Here is a 19767-nt window from a genome sequence, read left to right as displayed (position 1 = left end):
CATGGATTATTTTACTGATGTCCTTGTTACGTTTCTGGACCTTGATCATGGTAGTAAGTTACGTTGCTATCTATGCAGGGTCTGAGAGCTCTCGGATTTCATTAAAAATATCTTAATTTGTGTTCCGAAGATGAACAAAGGTCTTATGGGTTTGGAATGACATGAGGATGAGTAATTGATGATATAATTAAAATTTTTGGGTGAACTAACCTTTTAAGCTGCAAAGACTGCAGTTTTATTCATTCATTTATTTATTTATTTATTTAACCTATCCATTACACTGCAAATGTGAAACTTGAAATTGCGCAATCCTGTATCGCCTATGTCAGGATCCTCCACTGGGATATAAATGGGTTGGCCTGAGAATGACACTTTTTTTCCCCACAGTTTAGTCTTTGTGTAATTGCTTTTATATTTAAATGTTGGAGAATAATATAGACACTGTCAGTGAGCTCTCAAAGTAATTTGCAGTGAGTCTTTGTGTTGTTCTGCCAACACTCATAATGTCCCAGTGTGAAACCATTAGCAGAGGAAGTCAATGAGGTTTTATTCAGGGACAGATGGATGGGGATGGATACATAAAATGACCTCACAGCCTCACACAGCTAGTCCGGTTTGAGTGTGTGTAACAGCGCTGAGAGCTACTGAATCTTTTATAAGGTCTGAACGTGTGGAGATGAAATTAGCTTGTGTGTATGTGTGCTATTACATTTTCACAGTGCTTCTGACTCAGAAATTGAGGTACACATTTTGTTATTCCCTTTATTTTAGGTAAATATTGTTTGTTTACTGCATATAAATGTGTAATACATTGGTGAATGAAATGATGACATTTTCCTGAATTTATGTTCTAAACTAGTCTTAGAAGATACTGAAAATACTGCATATATGTATAGTACTTCTTAGCTATGTTTTATGCTATTTAAGTGCACTGCTTCCAGATTGCAAAGAGATAATAACAGACATTGTGATATTATAGAAACGCTACTGTATGCACTTTAATGTATGCAGTTGACACTGTGTACTTAATAAACGCAATGCTATTAGATTCCAGCGACAAGCACTTTGTTTCCTTTCATTTAATTTCAAGATCTCAGATAAATTAGCCATTTAAACGTTCAACTTTAAGATTATACCTTTTAACACTAGACAAAACACATAAAAAGTACCTCAGATTATCATCTTGGACACACAGTTTGTCTTGTCTACATGCAAAGCTGTAGAAATAGAAACCATTTCTAATATATAATTTCCTGTCATTTGTCACATATTGTTATCATGGCTGGCTAGGACAAAAACTCTGATTAACCTTGACAGATACCTTTTATGTTGTGTTGCACCATTTGCATCTGGTTAGGACATGGTATTATGATGTATTTACATTACATTAATGCATATCATTCATATTGAATGACTAAACAACTGCATTTACTAATACAATATGTTTTATGATTAATTTTAACTTCCATTAAAGTAATAATTAAAAGATGTTCCAGTCAACATGAAGTTCAGTTTTCCTTGGCCTAGATTTATAAAGTCATGCCACGTTTTATATGGAAAAAAAACAACAGAAAAAAAAAAAATGTGACTCCAATGTTTAAATTCAAATTGTGGGTGTGAAAACAAAACAAAACAAAACATATTCTTAAAATATCTTCACTTTTGCAAAGCTCTCTAATGCACTTTCATATTAGTGCATGCCTGTCTTTGGAGCTTGAAACCGTAAGTCTCTGGGGTTTTATTAAAAATAAAATAATTAGTTCACCCAAAAATAATGAAAGTCTTATGGCTTTGGAATGATGTGAGAGCGAATAAATGATCACACAATTTCCATTTTTGGGTCAACTAACCCTATAAGTTATTATTACCATTATATAATTACTGTACCTTGGTACAGTCTAGTGCTGTCAAACGATTAATCACGATTAATCGCATACAAATTTAAATTTTTGTTTGCAAAATATATGTGTGTGTTCTGTGTATATTTATTATGTATATATAAATACACATACATATAGTATATATTGTGAAAATATTTTTATTTATATTAAATATATTTAATATATAAACATATGTTTCTGAAATATAAATGCATGTATGTGTTTGTGTGTGTGTGTATTTATATATACATAATAAATATACACAGCACACACACATATTATGCAAACAAAAACTTTTATTTTGGATGTGATTAATCACGATTAATCGTTTGATAGCTCTAGTAATGTCACACCCATTTCTTAAGGGATGGAAAATGTATTTATTCTATCAAATTTCAGCCAATTCATAATGTATAAAAACATAATAAATGTTTAGTTTAATCTCCAGAGTGTGTGACTAAAATGCGGTGTGTACTCATAAAATACATCAGACACAATGACTCATATCTCTGTTTATCTGTCTGGTGTTTGTGTGGTCATTCTGAAATGGCTCTGTTGTTCAGGATTGAGAACTATCAGCACTTCAGTAGATCGCTCCACTTCTGTTATTGGTGCTTGATGGCGACTCCTGTCTGTCTGTGGAGGTGATGTGAATCTACTGACATGGAGAGAGATCGTGAGGCACATTGCAAAGGGCTATTATTGCGAATGGAGAAAAAGTGTGATGGGAGAGGGAGAGCAAAAAAAGAGAAAGAGACAGAGTGGCTTATATATTTCATTACCTTACCATGACTGGATTCATATTGCTCATCATTTCCATTACAAGAAACTGTTGCTAATTTATACTCTGTGCTGTAATTAAACAATAAGTAACTAGTGGCATTTCTATATTGTTAATATAGTCAAAGTTCAAGGCTGTTCAAGGCATTTCAATTGTTAATTTTGATTTTAAACACATCTTCCAATTTTTTAAGGATGCTGGCTAAAGTAGCTGCTGAGTGCTTGTGTAAACTGTATAAAGCATGGCAACTCACTAGTTTTTTTAGACACTGGGTGGTGACTATCTGTCTATTCTGACTATTTTGGTCCATGTTAGACAAGGATATTCTGTGACCCAGCTATTATCCCTGTTAAATGTTGCACTAAACATCTCGGTTACGTATGGTAACCCTCATTCCCTGAAGGAGGGAACGGAGACGTCACATCGTTGACCGACTAATTGGGATTTCACTTCGATAGACCAATCTACTTCGAGTGTAAACTAAACGAGCCAATGCACATTGGCATGCAATTATTGCATCCAGCTGCCGCTGATCACAGCATGAGTATAAGAAGGCAGCAGGTGCAATGCATACCAGGTTTTCGCTGAGGAGCTGAGCCGGCGACCCAGCCGCTTAGCGGCGGTACAGCAACTGTGGCAACGGGACGTGATGTCTCCGTTCCCTCCTTCAGGGAACAAGGGTTACCATACGTAAACCGAGACGTTCCCTTTCAGTTGGTCACTCTCGACGTCACATCGGTGACCGACTAATTGGGATCCCTACCAAAGCGGGGTAGGGATTACCTGGGAGTCAGCTGGCCCAAACTCTAGGCATGAATCGTCGACCGAAAATGTGTGCAGGTCCCCTACCCTCTTGATGGAGGCCAGTGCAGGAGCAGAGTTTTCAATGAAAGAAACTTTGGCTCAACTGAAAGCAAAGGCTCGAATGGGCCCTGCTGTAGTGATTTCAGAAAGTCAGGTCCCAAGAGGGTATGGAGGGGGGTCGGGAAGGATTTGACCTCCTGGCCCCTCTAAGGAACCTGATGACGAGGTCATGCTTACCTAAAGACTTCCCATTCATGGGGTCATGGTACGCAGCAATAGCGGCAACCTGGACTTTGAGGGTGGAGGGAGACGCTCCAGCCCTTGCTGCAGAAAGGAAAGCACGACCGCAATCGGGCATCTTCGGGGGTCTTCTCGGCGAGAATAACACCACTCTACGAACAGGTTCCACTTCAAGGCGTAAGCGTGTCTCGTAGATGGTGCTCTTACTGAAGTGATGGTGTTCACTACCTCCTGGGGTAGGTCACCTAGAACCTCCGCGTCCCGTCCAGGGACCAGACATGGAGTTTCCAAAGGTCTGGACGCGGGTGCCAAACGTTGCCCCATCTCTGAGTCAGTAGATCCTTCCTCAGAGGAATCGGCCAAAGAGGGGCTGTCATGGGCCAATACGGCGCCACTAGAAAGACTTGCTCCTCGTCCTCCCGGACTTTGCACAGTGCCTGTGCAAGAAGGCTCACTGGGGGAAACGCATATTTACGTAGGCCCCGTGGCCAGCTGTGTGCCAGTGTGTCCATGCCGAGAGACGCAGAACAACTGGCAGTGAGAGGTCTCTGGAGAAGTAAACAGGTCTACCTGAGTGGCTCCGAACTGTCTCCAAATTAGCTGGACCGTCAGGGGATGGAGTCGCCATTCTCCCGGGAGCATTGCTCGAGACAGCTCGTCGGCTTTACGGTTGAGCAGGCCCGGAATGTGAACGGCACGAAGTGACCTCAGAACCTCCTAACTCCAAAGAAGGAGGTGGCGGGCGAGTTGTGACATGCGACGGGAGCGCAGACCACCTTGTCGGTTGATGTACACAACATGCTTGCCTCGTAAGCAACCTTTGAGACGGCTCAAGGCAAAGTGCACTGCTAACAACTCTAGGCAATTGATGTGCCAGTGCAGGTGGGGGCCTGCCCAAACCACCAACACTGCATGCCCGTTGTACGTGGCCCCCCAGCCAGTGGTAGAGGCATCTGTGTAAACCACAGCATGCCTGTAGATCTGCTCTTTGGGCACCCCTGCCCGGAGAAATGCAAGATCTGACCACGGGGTGAGGGTTTGAACGGGCCCCAGATTGCGGCAGAGGCAGCGGGACTCCGCCCCCCTGAAGGTAGCGGAGCCTGGTTCATAGCTCCGAGATTGGTCATCTTCCCGCAGTGAGAACATGATGCATCCACGAAAGCCACCTCGGTGTGCTTGACGGCCAGACACATGAGGCAGCGATTTTGACCATCATCCGGTGCCAGGTAACGACCGCATCCAGAAACGCACGGGTGAAACGGCATCCTTATAAAGACGATCTGTCGTCTTCATAAAGATGCACCCGTGGAGCTCTTTTAGAGTATATTCACTCTTAGGAAATGCTCTTTTAGTGCTGAGGCACACAGGGGAGATGGCCACTTGCAACACGACGGGGGGTAGTGCAGCCTGAAGTGTGCAATCCACTCGACACTGGAACGACCACCGCTGAAACGCCGTCTCGCCAACACAGGAAGCTTCCCAGAGTGTGCTGAACTCGCAGTTCACCGTAGACACAGTTGAGGTAACCAGAACGATACTGTCGCTCGGCTTCGAAGCGAAAAGCTGGTATACATTGCACCTGCTGCCTTCTTATACTCACGCTGTGATCAGCGGCAGCTGGATGCAATAATTACATGCCAATGTGCATTGGCTTGTTTAGTTTACACTCAAAGTAGATTGGTCTATTGAAGTGATATCCCAATTAGTCGGTCACCGACGTGATGTCGAGAGTGACCGACTGAAAGAGAACATCCTGTTACGCACAATAGGCTGGTACATTTTACACATTCATTGTTTATAAGCAGGTTCATTGATGGACTGTTTTTATTAAAATCTTTGTTGGCATGAAGGTGAGAAAATGATGAGGGAATTTTTAAATGTTCTCATTAACCAACATTGGGGTAAATATTTGAGGGCTAAATAATAAAATTTTGTGTGTCATTATAAAACATAATTACAATGCCTAGTAAGTTGTCAAGTTACAGATATCAGCCAAAAAACAAGCAAGAAAAATTATGCATAGTGCGCCTTTAAATGAATTACTATTGCAATAAAGATTACACCTATTGACTGTACTAGTACTAGTCTTACACTTGCACTTCTGTTGAAGCTGCTGGGTGTAAATTTCTATATAGTACAGTTTGTTTTCCCAATGTTCAGTTACCAAGGACATTTCCGGTGATGTTGTGATATGACTAACATGTCTTTCCAACACATAATTTCAGCACCAGTCATATAGCCTACTGGAGTTCATAACAGACTGATGACAGAGACACGAATGATTCAGACTTCGAGAAAACAAAGGGCCAAAATATATGATATTTCTGTCTGAACAGACTGATTCTTTTTGTGGTGTGAAGATCAATGTGAATTGCTGACAGAATGTTGATTCTGGAGCAGATTTACTGAATGCTGTTGTATCATAATCGGTCTGTTCTCAGTGTGGCCATGGAGACAGATCCAAAGATGTTGGTTGCAGATGATTAGACACATTGTGTTATTTGGCCATCAGCAAAATGAAAATCACTCTGAATAATCCTCATGCCAGAGAACTCATGCCAAGATTTTTTGGCATGAGCATTTTCATTCTTTTGACTCAATTTTCTGACTGCAACAATGATAAGGTATTTTGGGGTTTTCAGAATGTTGCGATGCTAACGTTGCTATGCTTTCAGTGGTTGTTCTAAGTGGTTAGCATGTTGGAGTGTAGCTGTTAGCACCTTGCTATGCACTTGCTAAGGTATCCTGAGTGGTTATTATCATCTTGCTATGCAGTAAGTTGTTCTGGGTAGTTGTTAGCATCTTGCTATGCAGTTTCTAAGGTGTTCTTGGCAGTTGTTAACACCTCGCAATGCAGTTGTTAAGGTTAGTTGTTTACATCTTGCTATACTGATCTGAGTAGTTGTTATCATCTTGCCATCCCATAAGGTAATCTGAGTAGCATCTTCCTTTGCAGTTGCTAAGGTGTTCTTGGCAATTGTGAGCTTCTTGCCATGGTGTAAGGTGTTCAGAGTAGTTGTTAGCATGTTGCTATGCAGTTGCTAAGGTCTTCTGAGTGGTTATTAGCATCTTGCTATGTAGTAAAGTGTTCTGAGTAGTTGTTCCCGGCTGAAAAAACCAGCATATGCTGGTTAGGTATATTTTGACATTGGCATGCTGGTTTATGCTGGTCCTTTGCCAGCACATGACCAGCATAAACCAGCAAAGAAACATACCAAACCAGCAAAGGACCAGTATAAACCAACAAAGGACCAGCTTAAACCAGCAAAGGACCAGCATAAACCAGCATCCCAGTGTCAAAACATACCAAACCAGCATATGCTGGTTTTACAACAGGGTTAGCATCTTGATATGCAGTTGCTAAGGTGTTATGGGCAGTTTCTTGCCATGCAGTAAGTTGAGTAGTTGTTAGCATCCTGCTACACAGTTGGTAAGTTGTTTTGGCCAGTTATTAGCCTCTTGCCATGCAGTAAGCTGTTCTGAGTAGTTAGCATCTTGCAATGCAGTTGATACTTTGTTCTGAGTAGTTCTGACTCTAATGAAAAGACCATGTCAATTTAATGCGTACACTAGGAGGCAAAATAAATTTGAATGTGCATAAATTGTACACACCCAGACAGATTTTTCTTAAGGCCGTTTCACTGAGCGCGATGCAAAAAAGCGAGGCGAATCGCTTGCTTTCACACCGAGCATAAAACGATAGATCGCCTTCTGCTAATTCACACCTGCACACTAGGTGCCGACCAGCAAAAATATATTTTCATAATCATGTTTATTTGCTTTCATATTTCATGTGTAGAAAAATGTTTCACTCATTTTTATAAACACGGAAGATCTAGAGAGTTAACGCACTCTGATTTATAACACTTGTGCACGTGGAAGAAAACGGACAGTCCAGATTAGGGCTGGGCGATATGGAGCAAAAAATATATCTCAATATATTTTGCTATATCTCAATATACGATATATATCTCGATATCTTTACAGGAAAAATAACCCCCCAAAAACTACTGTAAAAACAAAAATGCCAAATATTACATGTTTAGGGCCCTATGAAATTTTTTATTTTTTTTCTTCACCATATGTTATATTGTTACCTAATTCTGTGTTTAAGCAAGTGTAATTATTTAAATGCATAAAAACAACTTAATTTGTTACATTTTTTTCTTAAAATAGCCTTATGTGAAATGTTTTTTTCCCCTCTGAAATTCTGTGTATTCACATTTTTCTGGTTATCAAATGAAGGCATAAAACATTCATTTAATTTATCTTTTAATTATTGAAAATTAAGCAAACTTTATTTTTTGGTAAACAAAGGGGATTTACTATTAAAAATAATAAATGGAAGAAATGTTGTGTGATTATTCCTTAAATTATGTTCGTTTCATTTTAATATTAGTAGTAGTAGTAGTAGTAGCCTAGGCTATGTACATTCTGCTGAACAATAGGCTAGTAATAGATTTCTGGCAAATACTTTTATTTTGACAGGTTTACCGTTACAGTTCTGTGTATGTGATATTACAGTCTATGATGTGATATGACGCTAGTTTTACTGAAATCAAATTGTCAGATGCTCACGAAGTGACTCTCAGTGCAGTTCTGGAGATGTTGTTCATGTGTTCACATCCTCATTTAGTGAGAAGACAGACTCTGAAATCACCGCGAGCGTCACGCGCGCTTCAGTGTGTGTAATAAAACGAAGAAGCGCTTCTGCGCCATTCATTAACACAGACACGCACAACATAAAGGATTCATATTTAAATAGACTTTTCCGGCTTAATATTTACAGATATTAGTCCATATCGCGATTTGATGTGAGTGCAATGACCTAATTTTGATTAATTCATTTAAAATTTGACAAATTCCATGACATTCCACCTTAAACTGTACATTCCGTTTTTATGACTGGATTCCGCAATTCCGTCCGCGTTTTCTGCATCGCGAAAATCATCGGGCCCTACAGTAGACATCTGCCTGCTGTTCGCCCGACGCCTTAAAACCGAGGTATCTCCATATAATGGAGCCAGTTGTCCTTTTTTTATACTAGTTCTGCAGACTCAGGTCTGGTTGCGGACGACGCCATGTTCAACGCGAGGGGAGGGGGAACAAAATCAAGGAGGCGGGGGCGAGCACAGCACAGAGAAGAAAAACAAGCAAAGTGGCGGAATCAGAATTAAATATAAACAATATATCGATATATACGATATGTCAAAATCCATATCGTGTTTAAAAAATATCTCGATATATTTTAAATATCGAGATATCGCCCACCCCTAGTCCAGATCACATAATTCAATGGAGAATTTAGAAATTATATTAAGAACATGTGAGAACTGTCTCTGAAGATAACAGGAACTCGGCATCCACTCTCTTCTCTCTACCATGATACTCTTCTTCGGTGTTTGTTTATACTGGTTTTCGAAACAGCGCCACCACTCTTACCCTTTTGTGCAACAGCAGCTGCTCTGAGCACGTGATCTAAGTTCAAATCTGAATGGGTGGCCCGTTTCATCGACACACAAGACGAAAAAAAAAAATCCTCACTTTTTCGCACAGCGAATGATCACGCCTGGTGTGAATAGCCCCATAGGGATCTAATGTTTCGATTCAAAAGCGTCATCGCGCCAAACATTCGCACCGAATTTTCGCTTTCAGTGTAAAAAGCCCTTTACTGTGCGTACTATGTTTGCTCAGCTCGTACATGTGCCTTCATTTTTTGCACTAATTGGTTTGTCCACAATGTGGCAACACTTGCCCAGGCCGTTGTTTCACAGCTGACAAAGAAACAAAGGATATGGAACAACAACAAACTACTTTTGATCACAAGAACTCTATATTAATTGAGTATAATGGCTAGAAAGAAAGAAAGAAATTGCGCAGACACCAGACAGGGATGAAACTTACTAATGCGACATAGTCGTCTGTGTTGGTTCTTGCTATTAAATGGAGTATATTTTGAAAAGTCTATGCATTTCAGTGTATACATACACTAAGCGTTTGTATCAAAACTAAACTATAATTAAGTTTTAGTGATTTTTAACCATTTTATCATCTACAAGATGAAAACTACTGGTCATATTGTCCAAAAACAAAAAACAAAAAAAAAACTTAATAGTACACTTCTCCTTAATAAGTTCCATGATTTGAGATATCATTTACACATGCAGAAGAAACATTACTTGCAAAGTTCAACACTAAGTTTGCTGTAGCTCAGTAGTAATAGTGATGCTTACCTTATCTAACACCACTAACAAGGGCTGGGTGAAGTCAGGATCCCAGGCCTTTTTACTTTAGCTAGAATCTATATTTAGGCGGCTCAGGCTTGTGCAAAAGCTGTTAATAGAAACATTGCTATAGATTAATTGACTGACTGCTTAATGATGTACCTCTGCACAACTGACAGCAATCATCTCATCTGAACCCATCTGTCAGACAGAAGTACTTCCACTAATGGCCATCATTCTGAACTCAGGGCTCAGGTACTAGAGTTCTACAGAGTGCTGATAGTCATTCAGACCTTATTCACTCCTTTATGGTGCTCTGTATGAGAGAAGCTCATATTAACACTCAAATATTTATAAAGCTTAGCTGGGAACAAAGACCATGTAGAGTACATAGCTGCAGGCTCTCAGCGGTGAATTAGACTACCTTAAATTTTGCAAATAGATGAGTGGAAAGATGTTGAGAAATGCTATGTCAAATTGACCCCGATGTGAAGCTGAAGCATCTTGTATCACCCAAAAGGGTTTATTTTGTGACAATAGCTGAATGATTTTGAATAACAAAGATACTTACTTAATATCAAAAATGAATGGACATTAAATATGGATTTAAGCCCTTTTATCACGTGAACAAAAGAGAGTGTGAAATGATACATAAAAGAGACAGTAAAGTAGCACATTGTAGGCAACTGGCAATTGGCTAATATGTTCGATATGTGCTGGCTTGCTAGTTACACATAAATATAAATTGTTCATTAATTGTTATTATTTACTGATGAAACAATTTTATATTAATATGAAATTCACATTTAATTGTAGCCATATATTGTAAGGGATTGTACAGTTAACCAATTAACTGGTTTTTACTGTAGCATTTTCTATTAAGATTATTATTATTTTAACTTTACTATACCATCATGACTCATTAGGTATTAGGTGGTGATATATAATGTGATATTAAGTGATTACTATATTCATGTGCAAAATAAATAAAAATCACTAAGAATAAAATAAAAATACAAATAAATACAAATCACTAAATTATTTACATGGTACATCTAAATAGTATACCATGGTATTATTATGTTTGTTTTCCTTTATATCGCACTTTACATAATACAGATTGTCAAAGCAGCTTTACAGTGTTAAACAGGGAAACAATTTTTTAGACACAAATAAAATTAAATACAAGAAAAAAAAACTAAGTTAATAAATGTGACCCTGGACCACAATGTAACAAGTGCATGTCTTCAGATGAAGGGTACCAGACAAAAAAATCCAAAAGAAGTAGGTTTTAATAAAAACAAGGGTGAAGAACAAACACATACATCACTTTACCTAACTTAACACTATGATACTTCAAGAACCGACAAACTAGAACTAAACAGACCGGGTTTATAAACACAAAGGAAGTAATCAGGAGAACAGAAACAGGTGGGGAGTAACCAATTAACTACACAAGAAAAGGAACATGACCAAATAAGGAAAACTCAAAAGAAACAGGAGAATAGAAGTCCATGATTGTGACACACAAAACCAGTCTTAAGATATTTTGAAAATTTCTTAGCATAAATATATCAAAACTTAATTTTTGTTAGTAATATGCATTGCTACGAACTTCATTTGGACACCTTTAAAGGTGATTTTCTCAGTATTTATGTATAAATCTTAATTTAAAAAAAATTACCCTTATGACTTGTTTTGTGGTCCAGGGTCACAAATGTTTATGAAACTTCTTGTTAACACTTATACATCCTGGACAAGATCACAATATTTTTTAATGTCTTCATTATAGAAGGTTCCTTAAAGTGTGTGGCCATTTGTAACATTTTTTTTCCTTCAGAGGAGGAACTGCGGAAGCTACGAGAAGAAACCAATGTGGAGACCCTAAAGCAGGAGTTGGAGAGAGAACGCAGCAGAAGACTTGACCTGGAACAGAAGATGAGTGATTTGCTGAAGACCAGGTGAAAAACTAACTGAAATATAGACACCAACACAAAAGAGCTTTCCAGAGTTGACATAAAGTGTCAAACAATGAATGAGGGGCACAGGAGCTGTACGTCACAAACATTTAACACTCTGTACACACACTAAATACTGGGGATTAGGAATCAAGAACTGCTTCTTATTTGGAATTAGTTATTTTGAGTCTACATATGTCCATATTTTAACATTTTATTGTACACACATTTATTGTAGCCTGATTTATTAACAAATTATTATAATTTTTTTTTTTTTTTACTAAAGTACGTAACTTTTTTTGGTTAAAAATTATAATAAATAAATTTCTGAACAAGCACATAACCAGCCAGTGTTCAAAACTATCGCCTTACTTAAGCCCGATTCACAACGCTTAGCTTATAATAATATTTTCTAATTTGAGTGGTATTGGTAGGAATTTGTGGGAAATTTGAGCATGCCGCTGTGTCATTACGTCACGTCTGTAAACTTAAAGAAGTTGTCCCGGTTAGTAGGCGATATCGCATGTGAGGATCCTGCATGTGGCAGATCATTCATAGCTTTTTCTCACAGTAGCTGGAATAATTAAACTTATAATTTTAATGGCGTCATTGTAATCTAAAAAGGTTTATGTGATGTTAATGTTTTATATGAAATTTGAGTGATATGACAATTAGAGATAAGGCTGTAAAGATGTAGTCACGCAATACTGATGTTGTTAACATGAACAATTTGAGAACAAAGTATAACAGTAATAATAATTTGCACGGTTTGATGTGATATGAGCTAACCAATCGTTAAATTTAATCAACATTGTATCATGATTTATTGTACTGGTTTTTTCCTCAGTTGGTCAGAACAAAAGTGTCAGACTTGCTACTTACTTTTCGGATGATGAGATCCAGTGAAATTTCTTATTTGGGTCATATATTCCAAGACATAGGCTGTGATTCCGAAGTACAGTGAATATCCACACCAGTGTGGTGACTGACAGCCACACATACACCTCAAAACATTAGACTCATTAGCGCTGGAGTCGTGCCGGTGCACAACCAATGCAAAGAATATAATTCCGCAAGTAACTGCAATTGCATTCTAACAAAAAAGATGACAAAAGCAAAACAAAACTAATGTACCTTAAAATTGAAATTTAAAAGGACTAACAATTTGTATCAAACTCATTAATATTAAATTATCAGCTTAATTGTATTAGAGAAGCACAACACATTGATTAATTAATTTACAGTATATAGATAAATTATATATCTTTTAATATCGATTATTTATATAATTATTGGCTCATCGCTATTGGCCAGAATTTTAATATTGGTGCATTCATTTGTTTACACATTACAGTAATTATCAACTGCACTGCAAAAAAAAAAAAAAAATGAATTTAATAATAATAATAATGCAAAAAAGTGTAATGTTTAAAAAGACTAACTTTGAAACAATTTTCACTCAGAAATTGCTAGTTAATTTCACAAAGTAACACATTGAAATAAACATTAAATTTTGAATTAAAAAAACTTGAAATAGTATTTTCAAGTGAAACTCCAATAATTTGTTCATATGACCTGTAATTAAAAATGCACAAAATCAAGTCTTACAGCAAAGCATTAAACAGACCTGAAAAGCATAAAGCTTTTGAGTAAAAACCAGTTGAATTAAGTTTGTAATGTAACTTTTACTTTAGTATTATGTTGTTTAAAACACAATTTTATACTTTCTTTCTATAGTCTGTGATAAACTGATGAGTGTTGGCATTGTTCAGTGACCCAGTGCTGTACTCGGTCTGGCTGTCACAGTAGGACTGACCGCAAAGGGCTGCCCACGCCACACGCTGAGCTATAAAAATAGCCACTACATCTCACCCCCCATGACCCTTCAGCAGGAAGTCGATGTCTATAGAGAATCGTGCACAGCAATATGTCTGTACAGAGTGTTCTTTCCACTGATGTCATTTCAGCATCTAATTGATTCAGATTTGATTGGCAGCACATTGTGGGCTTTCACATGAGTAAGCTGTGCTACACTGAGAAGTTTCTGATAATTAACCTGCAAATATGTGTAGAACATCAAAGTGATGATTTTACCTTGAACTGTTTTATATTGTTTTAGCTTAAACTAAAGTTATCAGATTTGGAGGGGGGGGGGGTGCCTGCGCCTGGAACACACACGAACACACACACACACACACATTTTTTTTTCTTTTTTTTTTCAGTTTTTATTTAATAGTTTTAGTTTTGGTAATAACACTGGCCATTGAATGACAGACATATTTCAGATGAAAATATAGCTGAACTACACCCGTGGTTAGTTCAAGGACACCTAGTTGAACATGAGTGGAACTGACATTATACACCCACTAAAGAGTTTGACACCAAAAATGGCTCAGAAAAGTTCTGAGTTCTGAGAAAAAAAATTGAATTGAATTGAAAGTTAATGTAGTTTGTGTTTCCTGGTGAATGTGAAGATTCTTCTCCTCAGCCTCCACGGAAACAGCAGCCACCTGCAGCTAACGGCACAGGTAACACAACCCTCAACGTTTTGACATTAGAAGTAACAGAATTATTCATTTTTACATGACTATGCTTCTACACCTTAGAATTTTTAGATCAGTTAAGGCAGAATCCTATGTATTTAAACTGCTATGGACTTATTATTATTACTTTATTCTGAGAATTATCAGCAAAAATAGTTTTTCCCAATGTGTGTGTGTGCTGTCAATTTTTCTGTTTATTACAAAAAGACATTGTTAGCCTTTTATTTAAATAATTTCACATAAGCTGGGGAGACTGATTTAAATAAATTCAGTCCAAATACAGTTTGAGATTAGCATTCTCACCAGTTCTTATTTTATTCTTATTTTAACACCAAAAATCTTGTGTCAGAATTTGATAAGACACAGAAATATGTCATACATGATTTGAAAAATATTGTATTCCAATTACCTTAAAAAACAAACCGAGTGAGACTGTTAAATATCAAGGTGATATAAATTCGGTAACACTTTAATATAGAGAACAATCATCTCTATTAACAAGGTGCTTATTAGCATGCTTATTATTAACATACATGGCTGTTAATTAGCACTTATAAATCAGATATTCTGCATAACTTCTTAATCTTACCCAATACTTAAATTGAACACCTACCTTACTACCTATTAATAAGCAGCAAATTAGGAGTTTGAGGTAAACGTCGTAGTTAAAAGCGAGAATTGGACCTTAAAATAAAGTGTGACCGTAAATTCTGGACTCAACCAAATCTCCTAATTTCTAACAGGATTTCATAATTGTCACCTTTTCTATTTGTCTGTCAGTAATTTGGATTCAAGTTTGAATTGTGGCTCTAATCCTGTATTGGGGATTTGGATTTTGGACTGGATCTTTGTGGTTTAGGTTAGTGACGTTTCAGGAAGCTTTCCGTTGTTATTTTAGGCACTTGTCTAAATTTGTAGACCATCTAGGCCAGACCAACCCCTTTTGTTTAAGGCAGGAAATGAGAATGTAGAGCACAAACCTCTCTCTCTCTCTCTCTCTCTCTCAGTACACCCACTGTAGGATTTAGATGAATAGAGATGGTATTGGCCTCTGAATGAAATACATATCTAACCTCTCTCTGTAGACAAACAGCAGGAGACGGTGTGTTCGCGGCTGCAGAGCTGGTTCTATGATCGGTTTGGGGTTTATATAGAGGATTTTCGCTTCCAGCCTGAGGAGAACACAGTTGAGGCTGAGGAGCCACTAAGTGCTAAAAGGTTAGTTAAGAAAGATCACCTGTGGAGGTCATTCTTGTGAAACTGAAATATTCTGCTCCATTATCATGTCTCAAGAGATCCTTTTCTGTCTAGTAAACATCTGCCCCCTTGTGGCCAGGATGCTTTTAGTCAGAATAAGCCAAGCATAGTGGCAGAGAAGAGATCTTCAAACTTAAATCAACTGACATAACTGGGAAATTAATTTGCCTTTCAAAATAAAAATTTGCATATGTCCTAACATATATACCCTTCTTGTTTTGTCAAAATGCTGTATGTTTTAGGGGGGTAAGATTTTAACATGCCATATTTAGAGCATTACAGCACAAATACATTTACATTTCTCAACACATCTAAGGTCAATTATATATATGCAAAGTACAGTTGTTATACATGTTATACACAATCACTTAAATTTTTTCAAGTCCATCCCTCTTTTTAAGATCTGGGACAATTTTAAGAAGCTGGCCTCCTTTTGGGCTAAAGCTAAATGTATGTCTCTGTCTGATGGCTTATGTAGGAGGAATATTCTGGGTTTAATACAAAGTCATATGTATTATATTGAACATACTATTATCACCTAATCAGACTGTAATTATTATTAGAGCTTAATTTGTTTTGAAATAGTTTTGTTCTATTAATTTGATGCAGTTGAAAATAAGACTGCCCAGTTTGCTTGTACATGTTTTCACATTTACATTTACATTTATGCATTTAGCAGACGCTTTTATCCAAAGCGACATACAGTGCATTTAGGCTATACATATACAGTGGGTAGGGAAAGTATTCAGACCCCCTTAAATTTTTCACTCTATGTTATATTGCAGCCATTTGCTAAAATCATTTAAGTTCATTTTTTTCCCTCATTAATGTACACACAGCATCCCATATTGACAGAAAAACACAGAATTGTTGACATTTTTACACATTTATTAAAAAAGAAAAACTGAAATATCACATGGTCCTAAGTATTCAGACCCTTTGCTCAGTATTTAGTAGAAGCACCCTTTTTCTCTAAAACAGCCATGATTCTTTTTGGGAAAGATGCAAAAAGTTTTTCACACCTGGATTTGGGGATCATCTGCCATTCCTCCTTGCAGATCCTCTCCAGTTCTGAATGGTTGGATGGTAAACGTTGGTGGACAGCCATTTTCAGGTCTCTCCAGAGATGCTCAATTGGGTTTAAGTCAGGGCTCTGGCTGGTCTATTCAAGAACAGTCACGGAGTTGTTGTGAAGCCACTCCTTCGTTATTTTAGCTGTGTGCTTGGGGTCATTGTCTTGTTGGAAGGTGAACCTTCGGCCCAGTCTGAGGTCCTGAGCACTCTGAAGAAGGTTTTAGTCCAGGATATGCCTGTACTTGGCCGCATTCATCTTTCCCTCGATTGCAACCAGTCGTCCTGTCCCTGCAGCTGAAAACCACCCCCACAGCATGATGCGGACACCACCATGCTTCACTGTTGGGACTGTATTGGACAGGTGATGAGCAGTGCCTGGTTTTCTCCACACATACCACCGCTTAGAATTAAGGCCAAAAAGTACTATCTTGGTCTCATCAGACCAGAGAATCTTATTTCTCTGTTTTTTTAGCAAACTCCATGCGGGCTTTCATGTGTCTTGCACTGAAGAGAAGCTTCCGTCGGGCCACTCTGCCATAAAGCCCCGACTGGTGGAGGGCTGCAGTGATGGTTGACTTTCTACAACTTTCTCCCATCTCCCGACTGCATCTCTGGAGCTCAGCCACAGTGATCTTTGGGTTCTTCTTTACCTCTCTCACCAAGGCTCTTCTCTTCCGATAGCTCAGTTTGGCTAGACGGCCAGCTCTAGGAAGGGTTCTGGTCGTCCCAAACGTCTTCCATTTAAGGATTATGGAGGCCACTGTGCTCTTAGGAACCTTAAGTGCAGCAGAATTTTTTTTTGTAACCTTGGCCAGATCTGTGCCTTGCCACAATTCTGTATCTGAGCTCTTCAGGCAGTTCCTTTGACCTCATGATTCTCATTTGCTCTGACATGCACTGTGAGCTGTAAGGTCTTATATAGACAGGTGTTTGGCTTTCCTAATCAAGTCCAATCAGTATAATCAAACACAGCGGGACTCAAATGAAGGTGTAGAACCATCTCAAGGATGATCAGAAGAAATGGACAGTACCTGAGTTAAATATATGAGTGTCACAGCAAAGGGTCTGAATACTTAGGACCATGTGATATTTCAGTTTTTCTTTTTAATAAATCTGCAAAAATGTCAACAATTCTGTGTTTTTCCGTCAATATGGTGCTCTGTGTACACATAAATAAGAAAAAAAAAAAAAATGAAATTATCAAAAGCAAACAACATAACAATAACAAAAAAATGAAAAATTTAAGGGGGTCTGAATACTTTCCGTACCCACTTGTATATTGTTTTTTTACCATTATGTTTTTTTGAGACTTTTTATATTTGGGGTTGTGGTTTATAAACTTTTGTTTTGAAACAAAAGTTATTGACATTCTCAATAAATTAGAATGTCGTGGAAAAGTTCATTAATTTCAGTAATTCAACTCAAATTGTGAAACTTGTGTATTAAATAAATTCAGTGCACACAGACTGAAGTAGTCTAAGTCTTTGGTTACTGTATATGTATATGTATATGTATTTGTATATGTATATGTCTATACTGAATATGTAAAAAAAAAAAAAAAAAGGATGCATTTCTGATAATGGACTGCAAGCTCAAACATTTAAAATTTGGGATGGTCGTTTTTTCATCTGAATCTATTAAATATTAAGGCACGTTTTTATTTGTGGCTACTCTGACTATAAGTCTGTCAAGTCAGGTTTTAGAGATTCCTCAGAAATGTGTAAGGTTCACTTGTTTTATTTCATAGTCCAGGCAGTTAGTTTGAAACCCATTAAGAATCTTTGAGGTTTTGCGGTTTGTGGTCGAATTTACTCTTGCTAAGCAAGAGTTCTAGGTCTGATGTCCAGTCAATGCATGTAACTGCCTCAGTTATACATGAGACTATTAAGTCCATGTTTCAAGAATTTCCCCTTAGGGATCAATGAAGTGCATCTATCTGTCTCTGAAGAGAGGTATTGAGTCTGTGCTGGCCACAACTGTCTGTTTTCATTGATTTATATGGTTTAAGTGTCACTTTTCACTGAAAAAAACAAGACAGGCTGTGGTTGTTGGGAGAAATAAGTAGTGTTTGCTGAAGGCAAGGTTTGTGTATGAATGATACCTCAAATTGGTTTTAAAGGGATAGTTCACCCAAAAATGAAAATTTGATGTTTATTTGCTTACCCCCAGGGCATCCAAGATGTAGGTGACTTTGTTTCTTCAGTAGAACACAAACGAAGATTTTTAACACCGTTGCAGTCTTTCAGTCATATAATGTAAGTGGATGGGAATCACAGCTTTGAGAGTAAAAAAAAAACATGCACAAACAAAACCAAATTAAACCCTGCGGCTTGTACAGTGAATAAATTAAGGTAAACTGATAGTTGAAAAAATAAATTGGCAAACACTCTTAACTGCTATTGCTTTAATAAGGATCAGTCAGTTTTGTTTTTTATAACTGCCAACCATTTCAAGCAATATCCAAACTGTTCAAACTTTCCTGAGCACGTCCTGAGTGCGTTCTCAGCAACAGGCGCATGATGCGTTTTCTTCTTCTTGCTTGCTTTATGGCGGATTGCAGACTTATAAGTGCATTACCGCCACCAAATGGACCATTGACTCTATATTTACAATCTCATTGAGGAGTGTCACTGGTCTACTTGAGAGATAGGTGGTGGTAATGCACTTATAAGTCTGCGATACGGCGTAAAGCAAGAAGAAGACGATGCGTCATGCTCCTACTGTTGAGAACGCGCTCAGGACGCGCTCAGAACAGTTCAAACAGTTCAGACATTGTGTGAATCAGAGGTAGGGATATGCCAGTATCAGATTTTCATGTTGCGATTAATTGCTAATGCTTTTATCACGGTATCCGGTATTACCACGGTATTGAAATTTAGTTTTAAAAAAGTGGTCATAATACAACATAACAAATAAAATAACTCTTATAACAAAAATAAAAAGAAAATACAGAAAAATATATAAAGTTAAAAGTTTTACACAGATTAAAGTGCAAAAAAAACTATT

General features: G+C 37.7%; 1 protein-coding gene across 8 annotated transcripts in view; it reads left to right on the top strand.

The window, feature by feature from the left end:
• LOC109062579 (GRAM domain-containing protein 4-like) overlaps nt 1-19767 on the top strand; it is a 54141-nt gene that overhangs the window by 23436 nt on the left and 10938 nt on the right. For 7 of the 8 annotated variants that reach the window (XM_042722350.1, XM_042722349.1, XM_042722348.1 and 4 more), the window contains 3 exons: nt 11770-11891; nt 14355-14415; nt 15516-15648. In XM_042722350.1, coding sequence (XP_042578284.1) covers nt 11770-11891; nt 14355-14415; nt 15516-15648 — 316 coding nt within the window. Of the gene's footprint in view, nt 1-11769; nt 11894-14354; nt 14416-15515; nt 15649-19767 lie in introns of all 8 variants that reach the window. The other variant, XM_042722346.1, reaches the window with a different exon arrangement.

The sequence above is a fragment of the Cyprinus carpio genome, chromosome B4, assembly GCF_018340385.1.
Source record: "Cyprinus carpio isolate SPL01 chromosome B4, ASM1834038v1, whole genome shotgun sequence".
NCBI lineage: Eukaryota > Metazoa > Chordata > Actinopteri > Cypriniformes > Cyprinidae > Cyprinus > Cyprinus carpio.
Note: the sequence above shows the minus strand (reverse complement) of the source record. Positions and strands in the feature narration are given on the sequence as shown.